Raw genomic sequence first — 18,677 nt, forward strand, 5'->3', positions numbered from 1 at the left:
AAGTAAAAATACATATTAAATAAAATAGTTTATAACTTGTACAAGTAATATTATAATAGATTTTAATAATATAATTACTTGCTCAATACTGTCATCATGAAATAAGATCTAGAGGTCAAGTCACTCACAATGTAGTCACCTTAAACTCTCCAGGTCTACCGAATCATAATGTAGTCTCCTAAAACTCTCCAGGTCTAGGGAATCATAATGTAGTCTCCTAAAACTCTCCAGGTCTACCGAATCCTAATCAACTGTCATCTATTCCTGTCCTCACTAACACTTTACTGGTGGATTTTGTATCAAAGTTTTATTTCCGTCTCATGAATGAATCAATCAAGTCGATAGGAAGAGGGAAGATAATGGTAGAATTCTTCTCAGCTGATATAGAGTTGAGTGTCTGTAGGTAGCGTAGCTGTAGGGCAGCCGGACTCTGGCTGATGATCTCGGCAGCCTCCTTCAGGGCTCCCGCTGCCCGGTACTCTCCTTCAGCAGCCAACACCTACAACAAACAACAAACTTGACTGCCTAGTTGTTTAATTGTAATTACCTTAAGACTCATGTTGAAGACCCCACATATTCCTGGGTATGATTCTCAGAAACAGAACAAAAAAATGCAGTTATTATATAGACATAATGACCTAGCTCTGATCTAATTCCATGACATATATTATTGTGTTCAATTTACAACATCAGTTATTACTAAATATTTAATATCTTAAACAAGGACTAAAGCACCTGTGAATTATAACATTAAGTGCCGGTAAATGTAATAACTCATGTAGAATGATGTAATAGACTACCAATAGAAAATACAAATGGTGATGAACAAGTAATAGCGGTTGATAAGACAATGAGAGTGAGTGTGGAGTGATCAATATTTCTTTCCAAGAATAAAATTTGAAAGTATTCTCTAAACTTGTTTGTTAACTGTGGCCAGCACATGCACCATGTTTGAATGGTGTAGGAGGGGAGACAACCCTTACTGATCCTAGTACTTTTGACAAAGTTTTAAATATTAAACTACATATCATTTATTATATTTTATCGAACCATAAATATTCATAAAAAGTGTAAATTGATCTTGTGGATGAATCCTTTGATAAGATACCATGATGTGGGTTGTAAAAGCCCAGTATTTCCTGAAAAAAACATAAACACCAGTCCCCATTACAACCAGATTACAGCAGGAGACACAGTGTCTCAGATAATTTTCAATTCAAAACATTCAAATCGATTGAAGGGAAAAGCATAGTAAAGCACAAAACCGAATATATTTTTCGAATTCAGAACAGAAATACAACAATGAATAGAGAGGCACCCTGAGTGGTTCAGTTAGATAGAATTACCTCTCTGTACTAAATTAATAAACCATCATATATCATAAAGTTCTGTTGGAAACCAATTCCACAACAAATGGACCGGTCAGTGGCTTTATCATATATACAAATAGGATCAACCTTCATCACATAAATAATCACCAGGATCTGGTGAAACAAAATCAAAGGAATAAAGCCAGATTATGTATTGACCTCTAGGACACTTTAACCCTACTGACCTTTGCCCTAGCCTCTCTAGCTGCCTCTGCCTCAGCAGCCATAGCTCTTTGTAACTGTATGGGGAGGCGGACATCTTTGCTGTGAGGAAAAAGACAATATTTCAGTTACTAGACATAGATACTCTTATTTAATTGGCCATTGTTTACACAACATATAAAATATCATACCCACATAACCATTGAAAATAATCTGGATATCCTGATTAAAGATGCATAAGTTACAATGCTTTTGATACGAGCTGCCATTGATTCAGTGAAAATAATACTTGTGGTTGAACTTTAATCATTATTAGAACTATTATTATTAATAACCGGTTACCATGGAACAGCTGAACATTTAGTTTTTTTTACCATCAAGACTTATAGACAAATCTTACATTTCCACCCGTTCCACCTTGATTCCCCACCTGTCTGTTGCACCATCTAACACAGCCTGTAAGTAAAATGTAAAAATATATCTCAAATAAATAAAAACAATTGTTCAAAATCAAAACTAGAAAATATTTGTATCGACCACTTAATTGCAAAATGGAATGCACAAAGAAATTTTCAAAGATGACAGATAAATACACCAATTCTTTATAGACCTTTCCCTAAGGACTGAGTCTCAGGTATAAGGGGAGTGCTTTGTGAGGATGCTCTCCTTGGCAAAAAGTCTATTATAAGCTGAGTATTATGTGAGGTGTCTTTGCTATAGCAGAAAGCCTGTTATAAGCTGAATGTTATGTGAGGTGTCTTTGCTATAGCAGAAAGTCTATTATAAGCCGAGTGTTATGTGAGGTGTCTTTGCTATAGCAGAAAGCCTGTTATACGCTGAGTGTTATGTGAGGTGTCTTTGCTATAGCAGACAGATTGTTATAAGCTGAGTATCATGTGAAGGGTCTTCCCTATAGCAGACACTATTATAAGCTGAGTATCATGTGAAGTGCCTTTGCTATAGTAGAAAGCCTGTTAACTACTGACATCACAGCTATATACAGAAATACTGGCGACATCACAATATCAGATGACATCACAACTACATAACACTAACTACCGACATCACAGCTATATTACAGAAATACTGGTGACATCACAGCTACATCACAATATCAGATGACATCACAACTACATAACACTAACTACCGACATCATAGCTATATTACAGAAATACTGGTGACATCTACATCACAATATCAGATGACATCTCAACTACATCACAATAACTACTGACATCACAGCTATATTACAGAAATACTGGTGACATCAAAGCTACATCACAATACCAGATGACATCACCACTACATAACATTAACTACTAACATCACAGCTGTATCACAGACAAACTGGTGACGTCATCACAGCTACATCACAATGCCAGATGACATCACAGCTACATAGCACTAACTACTGACATCACAGCTATATGACAGAAATACTGGTGACATCACAGCTTCATCACAATACCAGATGATATCACAACTACATCACAATAACTACTGACATCCCAGCTATATTACAGAAATACTGGTGACATCACAGCTACATCACAATATCAGATGACATCACAACTACATAACACTAACTACTTACATTATATATCACGTTAAATCACAATACCAGATGACATCACAGCTACATAGCACTAACTACTGACATCACAGCCATATGACAGAAATACTGGTGACATCACAGCTTCTTCACAATACCAGATGATATCACAACCACATCACAATAACTACTGATATCACAGCTATATTACATAAATACTGGTGACATCACAGCTACATCACAATACCAGATGACATCACAGCTACATAGCACTAACTACTGACATCACAGCTATATTACAGAAATATTGGTGAAATCACAGCAACATAGCAGTAACTAATGACATCACAGCTATATCACAATACCATATGACATCACAACTACATAACACTAACTACTTACATTATATATCACGTTAAATCACAATACCAGATGACATCACAGCTACATCACAATATCAGATGACATCACAACTACATCACAATAACTACTAACATCACAGCTATATTACAGAAATAGTGGTGACATCACAGCAACATCACAATGCCATATGACATCACAACTACATAACTCTAACTACTTACATTATATATCACGTTAAATCACAATACCTGATGACATCACAGCTACATCACAGTATCAGATGACATCACAACTACATCCCAATAACTACTAATATCACAGCTATATTACAGAAATATTGGTGAAATCAAAGCAACATAGCAGTAACTAATGACATCACATCTATATCACAATACCATATGACATCACAACTACATCACACTAACTACTTACATTATATAACACGTTAAATCACAATGCCAGATGACATCACAGCTACATAGTACTAACTACTGACATCACAGCTATATTACAGAAATATTGGTGACATCACAGTAACATAGCAGTAACTAATGACATCACAGCTAAATCACAATACCAGATGACATCACAACTACATAACACTAACTACTTACATTATATATCACGTTAAATCACAATACCTGATGACATCACAGCTACATCACAATGCCAGATGACATCACAGCAACATAGCAGTAACTACTGACATCACAACTACATAACACTAACTACTGACATCACAGCTATATTACAGAAAAAAATGTGAAATCACAGCTACATCACAATGCCAGATGACATCACAGCTACATAACACTAACTACTTACATTATATATCACGTTAAATCACAATACCAGATGACATCACAGCTACATAGCACTAACTACTGACATCACAGCTATATTACAGAAATACTGGTGACATCACAGCTATATCACAATACCAGATGATATCACAACTACAAAACACTAACTACTGACATCACAGCTATATTACAGAAATATTGGTGACATCACAGCACTTCACAATACCAGATGACATCACAACTACAAAACACTAACTACTGACATCACAGCTATATTACAGAAATACTAGTGACATCACAGCAACATCACAATGCCAGATGACATCACAACTACATAACACTAACTACTGACATCACAGCTATATTACAGAAAAACTGGTGATATCACAGCTACATCACAATACCAGATGACATCACAACTACATAACACTAACTACTGACATCACAGCTATATTACAGAAATAGTGGTTACATCACAGCAACATCACAATACCAGATGACATCACAACTACATAACACTAACTACTGACATCATAGCTATATTACAGAAATACTGGTGACATCACAGCTACATCACAATGCCAGATGACATCACAGCTACATAGTACTAACTACTGACATCACAGCTATATCACAGAAAAACTGGTGACATCACAGCTACATCACACTACCAGATGACATCACAACTACATAACACTAACTACTGACATCACAGCAACATCACAATACCTGATGGCATCACAACTACATAACACTAACTACTGACATCACAGCTATATTACAGAAATAGTGGTTACATCACAGCAACATCACAATACCAGATGACATCACAACTACATAACACTAACTACTGACATCCCAGCTATATTACAGAAATAGTGGTGACATCACAGCAACATCACAATACCAGATGACATCACAACTACATAACACTTACTACTGACATCCCAGCTATATTACAGAAATACTGGTGACATCACAGCTACATCACGATACCAGATGACATCACAACTACATCACACTAACTACTGACATCACAGCTTCTGTAGAGGTGCCTTAGATGAGATAAACAGACTTTCTAAATTCATGTTTGATAATGAAAGGAATAAGCTGAACAATTTCAGGTTATAGAGATGTGAATACAAACTATATTATGAGTTTCAGGTATGATACATTATTTGTGCTCATTAAAACATCCTGTTTACGAACAATTAAAATTGAAGACCCAATACATTTTTAAATTATTGCATGAAAATTAATGACATCATGCAAAATGAAAAAAAAATCAATTGATAGAGTGCTTCAAATGGTTATTGCATTTAAATGCCATTTAAGCATTCAATTTAGATGTTTTTGTGTGTAAGTGCATGTGTCAAGTTTTCTTGTATGCGCAGAACAGTGCTCCAGTTTTTATGTATGTGAGGGATCTCTGCCCTCATTGAAGATTCTACTCATGCCTTTCCATTCTAAACGCCCACTTACAAGTAGGGGCAATCAACAGCTTATGTTGCCATGCACCAAAAAGCTTTCCTCTACAATTAAGCAGAACACCGCCACCTTTCTAATAAATCAAGCTTTTCCACGACCTAGATTTTAGGATGACTGGAGAGACATTTTCCATTAACAATTTACTCATCTTTTTTATAAATTAAACACACTTGAAGAAGTGATGAATAGTGATGCTATATTTATTTGTACAACGTGGACCACTGGCAGTATTTGTAGGTCTCTATATATCAATATGTTAAATATATAGGTCTATATATCTATATCTATATGTTAAATATATAGGTCTATATATCAATATGTTAAATATATAGGTATATATACCTATATGTTAAATATATAGGTCTATATATATCTACATGTTAAATATATAGGTCTCTATATATCTAAATGTTAAATATATAGGTTTTATATATCTATATGTTAAATTTGTAGGTCTCTATATATCTACTGTATATGTTAAATATGTAGGTCTATATATCTATATACTATACCACTACTATTTAGTTATATATCAGTGTAGATACCTGCATGGCATTGCTATATATACCGGTAGGCCTCTATGTCTATATGCTATGACCCTGTACTATTTAGTTATATATCTGTATAGATACCTGCATGGCATTGCTATATACAGGCCCCTATATCTATATGCTATAACACTGTACTATTTAGTTATAAATCTGTATAGATACCTGCATGGCATTGCTTTATACAGGCCCCTATATCTATATGCTATAACACTGTACTATTTAGTTATATCTGTATAGATACCTGCATGGCATTGCTATATATAGGCCCCTATATCTATATGCTATAACACAGTACTATTTAGTTATATATCTGTATAGATACCTGCATAGCATTGCTATATATAGGCCTCTATGTCTATATGCTATAACACTGTACTATTTAGTTATAAATCTGTATAGATACCTGCATGGCATTGCTATATATAGGCCTCTATGTCTATATGCTAAAAACACTGTATTATTTACTTATATATCTGTATAGATACCTGCATGGCATTGCTGTATATAGGCCTCTATATCCATATGCTATAACACTGTACTTTTTACTTATATATCTGCATATATACCTGCATGGCATTGCTATATATAGGCATCTATGTCTATATACTATAACACTGTACTATTTAGTTATATCTGTATAGATACATGCATGGCATTGCTGTATATAGGCCTCTATATCTATATGCTATAACTCTGTACTATTTAGTTATATCTGTATAGATACCTGCATGGCATTGCTGTATATAGGCCTCTATATCTATATGCTATAACACTGTACTTTTTACTTATATATCTGCATATATACCTGCATGGCATTGCTATATATAGGCATCTATGTCTATATACTATAACACTGTACTATTTAGTTATATCTGTATAGATACCTGCATGGCATTGCTATATATAGGCCCCTATATCTATATGCTATAACACTGTACTATTTAGGTATATATCTGTATATATACCTGCATGGCATTGCTATATATAGGCCTTTATATCTATATGCTATAACACTGTACTATTTAGTTATATATCTGTATATATACAATGTACCTGCATGGCATCGCTATATACAGGCCTCTATATCTATATGCTATAACACTGTACTATTTAGTTATATATCTGTATATATCCAATGTACCTGCATGGCATCGCTATATACAGGCCTCTATATCTATATTCTATAACACTGTACTATTTAGCTATATATCTGTATAGATACCTGCATGGCATTGCTATATATAGGCCTTTATATCTATATGCTATAACACTGTACTATTTAGTGATATCTATATAGATACCTGCATGGCATTGCTATATATACCGGTAGGCCTCTATGTCTATATGCTATAACACTGTACTATTTAGTTATATATCTGTATAGATACCTGCATGACATTGCTATATATAGGCCCCTATATTTATATGCTATAACACTGTATTATTTACTTATATATCTGTATAGATACCTGCATGGCATTGCTATATATAGGCCTCTATATCTATATGCTATAACACTGTACTATTTAGTTATATCTGTATAGATACCTGCATGGCATTGCTATATATAGGCCCCTATATCTATATGCTATAACACTGTACTATTTAGTTATATATCTGTATAGATACCTGCATGGCATTGCTATATATAGGCCCCTATATTTATATGCTATAACACTGTACTATTTAGTTATATCTGTATAGATACCTGCATGGCATTGCTATATATAGGCCCCTATATCTATATGCTATAACACTGTACTATTTAGTTATATATCTGTATAGATACCTGCATGGCATTGCTATATATAGGCCCCTATATCTATATGCTATAACACTGTACTATTTAGTTATATCTGTATAGATACCTGCATGGCATTGCTATATATAGGCCCCTATATCTATATGCTATAACACTGTACTATTTAGTTATATATCTGTATAGATACCTGCATGGCATTGCTATATATAGGCCTCTATATCTATATGCTATAACACTGTACTATTTAGTTATATCTGTATAGATACCTGCATGGCATTGCTATATATAGGCCCCTATATCTATATGCTATAACACTGTACTATTTAGTTATATATCTGTATAGATACCTGCATGGCATTGCTATATATAGGCCCCTATATCTATATGCTATAACACTGTACTATTTAGTTATATATCTGTATAGATACCTGCATGGCATTGCTATATATAGGCCCCTATATCTATATGCTATAACACTGTACTATTTAGTTATATCTGTATAGATACCTGCATGGCATCGCTATATACAGGCCCCTATATCTATATGCTATAACACTGTACTATTTAGTTATATCTGTATAGATACCTGCATGGCATTGCTATATATAGGCCCCTATATCTATATGCTATAACACTGTACTATTTAGTTATATATCTGTATAGATACCTGCATGGCATTGCTATATATAGGCCCCTATATCTATATGCTATAACACTGTACTATTTAGTTATATCTGTATAGATACCTGCATGGCATTGCTATATATAGGCCCCTATATCTATATGCTATAACACTGTACTATTTAGTTATATATCTGTATAGATACCTGCATGGCATTGCTATATATAGGCCCCTATATCTATATGCTATAACACTGTACTATTTAGTTATATCTGTATAGATACCTGCATGGCATTGCTATATATAGGCCCCTATATCTATATGCTATAACACTGTACTATTTAGTTATATATCTGTATAGATACCTGCATGGCATTGCTATATATAGGCCCCTATATCTATATGCTATAACACTGTACTATTTAGTTATATCTGTATAGATACCTGCATGGCATTGCTATATATAGGCCCCTATATCTATATGCTATAACACTGTACTATTTAGTTATATATCTGTATAGATACCTGCATGGCATTGCTATATATAGGCCCCTATATCTATATGCTATAACACTGTACTATTTAGTTATATCTGTATAGATACCTGCATGGCATTGCTATATATAGGCCCCTATATCTATATGCTATAACACTGTACTATTTAGTTATATATCTGTATAGATACCTGCATGGCATTGCTATATATAGGCCTCTATATCTATATGCTATAACACTGTACTATTTAGTTATATCTGTATAGATACCTGCATGGCATTGCTATATATAGGCCCCTATATCTATATGCTATAACACTGTACTATTTAGTTATATATCTGTATAGATACCTGCATGGCATTGCTATATATAGGCCCCTATATCTATATGCTATAACACTGTACTATTTAGTTATATATCTGTATAGATACCTGCATGGCATTGCTATATATAGGCCCCTATATCTATATGCTATAACACTGTACTATTTAGTTATATCTGTATAGATACCTGCATGGCATTGCTATATATAGGCCCCTATATCTATATGCTATAACACTGTACTATTTAGTTATATATCTGTATAGATACCTGCATGGCATTGCTATATATAGGCCCCTATATCTATATGCTATAACACTGTACTATTTAGTTATATCTGTATAGATACCTGCATGGCATTGCTATATATAGGCCCCTATATCTATATGCTATAACACTGTACTATTTAGTTATATCTGTATAGATACCTGCATGGCATTGCTATATACAGGCCCCTATATTTATATGCTATAACACTGTACTATTTAGTTATATATCTGTATAGATACCTGCATGGCATTGCTATATATAGGCCTCTATAATTATATGCTATAACACTGTACTATTTAGTTATATCTGTATAGATACCTGCATGGCATTGCTATATACAGGCCCCTATATTTATATGCTATAACAAAGTACTATTTAGTTATAAATCTGTATAGATACCTGCATGGCATCACCATATACAGGCCCCTATATCTATATGCTATAACACTGTACTTATTAGTTATAAATCTGTATAGATACCTGCATGGCATCACCATATACAGGCCCCTATATCTATATGCTATAACACTGTACAATTTAGTTATAGATACCTGCATGACATCGCTATATACAGGCCCCTATATTTATATGCTATAACACTGTACTATTTAGTTATATATCTGTATAGATCCCTGCATGGCATTGCTATATATAGGCCCCTATTTCTATATGCTATAACACTGTACTATTTAGTTATATCCGTATAGATACCTGCATGGCATTGCTATATATAGGCCCCTATATTTATATGCTATAACACTGTACTATTTAGTTATATATGTATAGATACCTGCATGGCATCGCTATATACAGGCCCCGATATTTATATGCTGTAACACTGTACTATTTAGTTATATCTGTATAGATACCTGCATGGCATTGCTGATAGTTTCTCTCTCAGTTAGGATTTCAGACATGTTTTTTGTGCCAAGTATGTTTCTTAGCGTGGTCTGTGCGAGGAGCCGCGTGGCATGGTGGGCGTTCTCCACATTGGCGACTGAAACTGTTGGGTTGGAGACACGATAGTACACAACAGCATCCACTGATACAGTCACTGAGTCTTTGGTTAAAATCTGAAACACAGCAAAGGTATGCGTCCCAGTGAAATATTGATATAACCTCTGCTATATAGTACCAATGTAAATTCAGCACTAAATTAAACTGGCTACCAGCCCCTGTCTTATTAACTGGCTACTAGCCCCTGTCTTATTAACTGGCTACCAGTCCCTGTCTTATTAACTTGCTACTAGCCCCTGTCTTGTTAACTAGCTACCAGCCCCTGTCTTATTAACTGGCTACCAGCCCCTGTCTTATTAACTGGCTACCAGCGCCTGTCTTATTAACTGGCTACCAGTCCCTGTCTTATTTACTGGCTACCAGCCCCTGTCTTATTAACTGGCTACCAACCCCTGTCTTATTAACTGGCTACCAGCCCCTGTCTTTTTTTTAAAGAATTCTCCACCTGCATATTCCAGCTAGCTTAATATTCCCCTTCAGTTTGAAACTTGGGATCAGACAACGAAGTGATCAAATTGTTTGAGTTAAAACAAAATTAATGACACAATGTTCAAGAGACACCGGGCAAGTCTTATGGGGTAGTTGAAAAGTTAACCCCGGCCTATATTTAGATGGAACATGTCAGCTTTGTTCATTGCCCGTTGTTTCAATAAAGCTAACATGTAACACAATGCGATATATATATACAATGTATATGTCTAGCAATGTTCTAATTTCAAAATTACATCAGGACCACAATTGCTTGAGAGTTGAAACTGGGCGTTTAGATTGAGAGAAGGTAACAGAGAGTGAAGTGATCAGGAGTTATGACAGGGAGGAATCTGGCAGCAGCTACAGAAACCAGAGCTGTGTGTCCTAGTGGAGCTGTGTGTCCTGGTGGAGCTGTGTGTCCTTGTAGAGCTGTGTGTCCTTGTAGAGCTGTGTGTCCTGGTGGAGCTGTGTGTCCTTGTGGAGCTGTGTGTTCTAGTGGAGCTATGTGTCCTTGTGGAGCTGTTTGTTCTAGTAGAGCTGTGTGTCCTGGTGGAGCTGTGTGTCCTGGTGGAGCTGTGTGTTCTAGTGGAGCTGTGTGTCCTTGTGGAGCTGCATGTCCTTGTGGAGCTGTGTGTCCTTGTGGAGCTGTGTGTCCTGGTGGAGCTGTGTGTCCTGGTGGAGCTGTGTGTCCTAGTGGAGCTGTGTGTCCTGGTGGAGCTGTGTGTCCTGGTGGAGCTGTGTGTCCTGGTGGAGCTGTGTGTCCTAGTGGAGCTGTGTGTCCTGGTGAAGCTGTGTGTCCTAGTGGAGCTGTGTGTCCTAGTGGAGCTGTGTGTCCTAGTGGAGCTGTGTGTCCTGGTGCAGGAACATAACACCTTAACTTTCTGTGCCGTGTGATTTATATAGCATGACACAACATTTTCAACTCCACTGAACATTTCACTTTAGTGTGTTGGCAGTGTACTAAATAGTCATTCCATCATTCCATGACCTCGCCAGGAACATCCTTAATGCTCCTGCATTTAAGAAAGGTGATTCACTCTTATTCATGTTTTGATCCAATCTTTGTTGATGATTTCATTAATGACGCCTTTCAGATTCAGACATTTGAACACCACTTTCATCGTATCAACACCAACAAACATATCATATAGAGAATTACCTTTACGAATGTTTAGAAAAGTGCAAAATATATCCACTTGCATTCGTCATCTTATAAAACCAACAAAAATTGAATATAAGAAACATCATATGCATTTAATCACATGGAAACCCTCAATATTTTGTACGAGGAGCGCGCCTCATGCAAAGATCACATTTAAAATACCTCACACATCACCCTATGGATATACATGATATCTAATTAATCTGTATTTGAGGATATTAACCCTCTAATTCGAGACTGCAATAACAGGCTTCCCTATCTATGGCTGTTACCTCTTTCGTATGGCCTTACAGTTAGAACACAATGACCTGTATGTAGTATTGACCCTCATGACCATGAGCGGCTCAACATTTATATATAGGAATCTATGGTATTTCTATGGTAATACATGTATGTAGGGATCGTGCACTTAGGTTAAAACAAGTTCTATGTATATGTGTATACATGTATATGTACTGTAAGCCAATATTCAAAGAATGTGATCACCCCAATAAAAGGTGAAACAGTCATAATCAGACTGAGTGGTTTATCAGACTGAGTGGTTAAAATCATGGGGTACAGGTTATGACAAAATGTCTCGCTGGTTTTGGTTTTTATCCAACCTGTGCATCACATAAATATCTGGAGTAAAGGCCCCCTAGCTCTTACCATAGCTAAACTGTTTCATTTTTTACTTGTAAAATGATCGATGCATGAGATTAGTTTCCCCTCTCAGCAGTGGTGGGGCAGGATGTGTCAAACATGTCTGAGTAGGTAGGTATTATTTACAATTACTGCTTTGTCTGGACACCATATGCATGGGTTCCTTTAGGATTTTCAACAAGTGTTCACATTACTATTTAGTAACGATGACCAACCATTCACTCACTGGGAAGCCGCCATTGTTTTTAGGTTCAATCAATAGTATCTGACATGTCATGAAAGCTAATTGCAGGGAGGGAGGTTGTTCAGCTTCCCTCTACACAAACCGTTTGATATCCCTCCTTCTGTTTTCAAATTCCTTTCTATAGGATTCAACTGGCATCTTCACTCTAAGTGAAATGGGCAAGTCTGTTCTTATACATATATCTAAACACTGAAATTATCGTACAAATGTTTCGTCTCGATGCTTCGTGAATGGCACAGTGCTGTGCTCAAGTGTATGTACATAAATATTTTGTTGAAATAAACTCAATAACGTGTATTTAAGCATCATGCATATATATGGTATATGATGTATATTTGATCATAGGAAAGCTTTTACAATTTGTTCAATTTACAACTTTCGCAATTACCATATTCAAACTAACAAACAAGCTGTTTGCTAAGAATTATGAAAAGAGCTCAAATTGAATTTTAAATTCAGTACAGGTATATACAGTGTACATGTATGTACTGATTATTATTATGATTGCAGACCACATTTCTTAAAGGATGCAATAATTATAGTTGATTTGTTTCAACGGTACAGAGCAGTTTTCTTGGACTATTTTAGTACTACTGCAATAGGAAGTAGCCTGCTTCTACAAGTTTGAACCAGTGACCCCCAGTTTTGCAGTCTGCCTCTCTACCAACTGAGCTAAAGAGAATGTCCCCTTTGGCGAAAGCAAGAAGGCGACCATGATCCTATGTACAATTAAAATCTGCCATGCTAAAATGCCTTGGTTTTTCAGGGTCAATGTTCAATGCTTTCAAGAATATAGGCCAGGAAATGTATGGGCATGGGTTGCTCAGAAAGCCTGACCATGGCCAGTGCTCAGTTTTAATCTTATATTTGTAAATAACCCTACATTCCTGAATAATCATAAATTCATGATTTTACATACATTCAATTTCCTAAATATACATGAATGTATATGATTTCTAATACAAGTTCTACCATGTTATCAGTAGTCTAGATACCTGGTCAATAATTTGATTGGGGTCGACTGTTCTTTTGTTACCATGGTTACAGATGACATTTATATGGCTGGAGAAATTGTGAGGCCAGCTATGCTAGAACAGTCATAGAGAACAGTACTTAGTGTCTGTATGCTGTAAGGGAGTCCTATAATGGGGTAATAGATGTGTTTTATATAGTCACTGCTATTTCCTGTCTGTTATGGAATGTCTTGGTCAATATGTGCAGTATAAACACATGAGGTTTATGGGTTCTTGACAAACGCTTGGCTGACTCTGATGACATGCAATGGGGCTCCACAGTCTACTTCATTCTATTCCTGTGTACTTATCTTGGAATCAATAGTAATGAGGAATGCCAAAGAGTAAACTAAGATGTACAATCACAGCCACACAATGCTGTTTGGCTGACTGAAGAGATTCCACACAAAACAAATATCATTTTGGAAAAGAAAAAATAATTCTGCAAACTACAGATTCCCAGTTAATTGTTACAGAGGGATTATGACACTTGAATCCAGACCTCTTCCTTGATCTGTGTTGTATATTTATGAGATAGGAATACATCCCTAAAGTATTGAGTTATACATTGTATCACGAAATCCCTACAATGAGCTATCCAGTAAGTTGGCCCCTGTAGTGTTTGTGTCTTTGCCTAACAAATCAATCATAGAATTGAAATCATTGTTATTCTCCAACATATACATTATATAACAATGCCTCCCCTTACATTAAGGCATGTCGGTGAATTCTTCCCTAGTATTAACTGCTATAAAATTAACCAATCAATGTAGTTATATATTGTATCACCCAGACCACCATTTGGTACCAATACAAACATTGATTATTATCTCCCAAGCTGATTGATATGCTGATGGTTACCGGATAGTGCCTAAACCTGGCACAGATTGGTTATAACTCTGGCTATACCTATTGATGACATAAAAACCACAGCAATGTCAAGATATTAACACTGTGCAGACATGTAATCTAATACCTTTCATACAAACTATTGATGATGGATGTCATGAAAAACACACAAACATTGACAAATTAACAACTTCTCATACATGTGTTGATGACAAAGTCACTGAATTTTAACACATTCCAAACTATACTGCAATATGGTGTTATAATTCTAATCAACCAAAACAATAAATTGATGGAAAGCAACACAGCCTAAATATTTTTAATATCAACAAATATGAAAATTACTTGATTATTATCAATTTGATTAAAACTGGCATTGAACAAATTTTCCAAGGACAATGTGATTAGATGTGTTCCAAGGTCAATGGAATTTAGGGCTGTCATCTATCACTGTTTTTAACTCGGATAGAGATGGATGAGCTAGCTGATATGAGTCCTTCCTGATTACGACCCTGTCACTACTGGTTACTGTAATTATAATAACAATAATAACAGTTGCCTACAAACAGCTATGATCTAGGTGACCTTGACCTAACCACATATTCTGATCCCCATGGTAACACAATCAGTCTCAATGGTCTGCCATTGTATCATGTTCTTTGATATCAGTGGAGATCTAAAGATATGAGGAGACACACCAGATGAACAGACCTCCAGCGGTCGGCCATTACATAGTAAAGGAGATGATCAGACCATTTTTCTATTGAATATCATCGGTGTGTTTGACAATAGCTGTTCTCTAGGGTAATAATATTTCAATGAACATTTATCGCTTTATACCAATCCTTGAAATGTATACATATGAATGTTATAATGTTGGCAAGTGTTTTATTATTATTACTATACTGACTGTTATCAACATTTAATGCTATATTTATGGTATATACTTAACAATATGCAAATATTTTTTTCTTCAAATTCTTGTGATAACATCTGAGAAATTATTAATCAACATGAAATTCTACAGGGGATGGTACTGTCAATATATCAGTAAGTGTGCAAACTTGCCAACTCTCCCTATTTTGGAGGGAGACTCCCGATTCTGGACCCTAAACTTTAGCATTTTCAAACAGTGAATTTGCTAAACTATTGCTGTATTCTTATAATTTATCTGAAATAACAGCTCAAAAATGTCATTTAAAAGTGTTCATTTTCAATTAGTATGTACATACATACATTGTATTTATGCTTTTAATTCTGAGCATGCACAATTTTCCCCATGGAAATTCAAAACGTTGGCAAGTATGAGTGTGTAAAGAACTTTAAAACATACAGTTTGAATGTTTTTGCCCTCATTCAATCCATCAGAATTAAAAACCTTTGTTTGAACTTTCAAATGATGATTTCCTTGATTTAGGATTTCTGATACTATTGTGATACTATTATGATAATATTATGATACTATTATGATACTATTATGATACTATTATAATAATATTGTGATACTATTATGATAATATTATGATACTATTATGATAATAGTATGATACTATTATGATACTATTATGATAATATTCATTTATGTTTTATGGTTCCATGGTAACTAGGTGTTTGGCATAAATTAGAGAAATTTGAAAATTCAGAAGTTTACAAGATCTTGCTTGGTTTTTCTCCACATGCTTGGATCAACAAACTTAATATGAAAGGAAATTTTAAGCACTGATAATATATCTAAATGAGGATTTAAAAGCAAATTTGATAAGAGTGTGCTCTTAATATAATACCAGTAGTTTATATCATTTAAGGACAGATAAAGGAAACATTATTTAACTTGTATTTTATTAATATTAAGTATATTTAATACTTTGATAATTAATCCTTATTGATGTTCATTATCACCACATGATGTAGAGCCAGCCTTAATGGTGACCCAGTACATCACAAGCAATTGGACACTAGTTTAAGGAGTCAAGGTCAGCTACTGGTAAATTGATGTTCTGACTGAGCCGAGGTCCCCTGTCAGGTTAGATTATTTGACATCTCTATGAGAGTCATTGGAGACTGTCTTGTGTGCCTTCAGGACTATTTCAGTGTTATTTTTGTTATAGAAGCAAAGGTGTGTTAGTGTCATTTAGCTAACCCTAGACAGTATATATCTCTTCAATTAAAGTGGGTGGATAATGAAACAATTTAGAAATCCCCGAGTTATCATAAATATTATTGGAGAACTCATAAACATATAGTGAAACATAAATGACTGAAGTGATAAATGTTCATTATTATACAGTGTGAGTTTGATATCTGTCATAACTTTCCTAATTCTCCGTTATGACTTACTTTAAAGGCGGATTCCCAATGATTTCTGACAATATTTGGTTGTTAAATACATATAAAGTGTTATGGTTATTTTCCAGTGAAACTAGATTTAAGTGTAAGCGTGGGTTTCAGAGATACAGTATCATACCCCCTCTCCCTGGATACAGTATCATACCCCCTCTCCCTGAATACAGTATCATACCCCCTTTCCCTGCATACAGTATCATACCCCCTCTCCCTGGATACAGTATCATACCCCCTCTCCCTGGATACAGTACCATACCCCCTCTCCCTGGATACAGTATGCATACACCCTTATCCTGAATACAGTATCATACCCCCTCTCCCTGAATACAATAGCATACCCCCTCTCCCTGAATACAATAGCATACCCCCTCTCCCTGGATACAGTATCATACACCCTTATCCTGAATACAGTATCATACCCCCTCTCCCAGGATACAGTATCATACTCCCTCTCCCTGAATACAATAGCATACCAACTCTACCTGGATACAGTATCATACCCCCTCTACCGGAATACAGTATCATACCCCCTCTCTCTGAATACAGTATCATACCCCCTCTCCCTGAATACAATATCATACCCCCTCTCCCTGAATACAGTATCATACCCCCTCTCCCTGAATACAGTATNTCCCTGAATACAGTATCATACCCCCTCTCCCTGAATACAGTATCATACCCCCTCTCTCTGAATACAGTATCATATCCCCTCTCTCTGGATACAGGATCATACCCCCTCTCTCTGAATACAGTATCATACCCTCTCTCTTGATACAATTTCATACCCCCTCTCTCTGAATACAGTATCATACCCCCTCTCTCTGGATACAGTGTCATACCCCCTCTCTGTGGATACAGTACCATACCCCCTCTCTCTGAATACAGTATCATACCCTCTCTCTGGATACAATTTCATACCCCCTCTCTCTGAATACAGTATCATACCCACTCTCCCTGAATACAGTATCATACCCCCTCTCCCTGGATACAGTATCATACCCCCTTTCCCTGCATACAGTATTATAACCCCTCTACCTGGATATTGCATCATACCCACTCTACCTGGATACAGTATCATACTCCCTCTCCCTAGATACAGTATCATATCCCCTCTCCCTGGATATTGTATACTACCCCCTCTACCTGGATACAGTATCATACCCCCTCTACCTGGAT

The 18,677-nt window shown here is 35.7% G+C and overlaps 1 protein-coding gene across 1 annotated transcript in view; it reads right to left on the reverse strand.

The window, feature by feature from the left end:
- The window catches only part of LOC110455987 (band 7 protein AGAP004871-like), an 80,221-nt gene continuing 61,544 nt past the window's right edge, over window positions 1–18,677 (reverse strand). Inside the window, exons 5-8 of the mRNA XM_021506489.1 lie at window positions 10,630–10,833; window positions 1,933–1,988; window positions 1,556–1,634; window positions 1–499 (exon numbers count right to left, since the gene is read on the reverse strand). Coding sequence (XP_021362164.1) covers window positions 308–499; window positions 1,556–1,634; window positions 1,933–1,988; window positions 10,630–10,833 — 531 coding nt within the window. The 3' untranslated portion in view covers window positions 1–307. The remainder of the gene's footprint in view (window positions 500–1,555; window positions 1,635–1,932; window positions 1,989–10,629; window positions 10,834–18,677) is intronic.

Source organism: Mizuhopecten yessoensis, unplaced genomic scaffold, assembly GCF_002113885.1.
Source record: "Mizuhopecten yessoensis strain PY_sf001 unplaced genomic scaffold, ASM211388v2 scaffold997, whole genome shotgun sequence".
NCBI classification, from domain to species: Eukaryota; Metazoa; Mollusca; class Bivalvia; order Pectinida; family Pectinidae; genus Mizuhopecten; species Mizuhopecten yessoensis.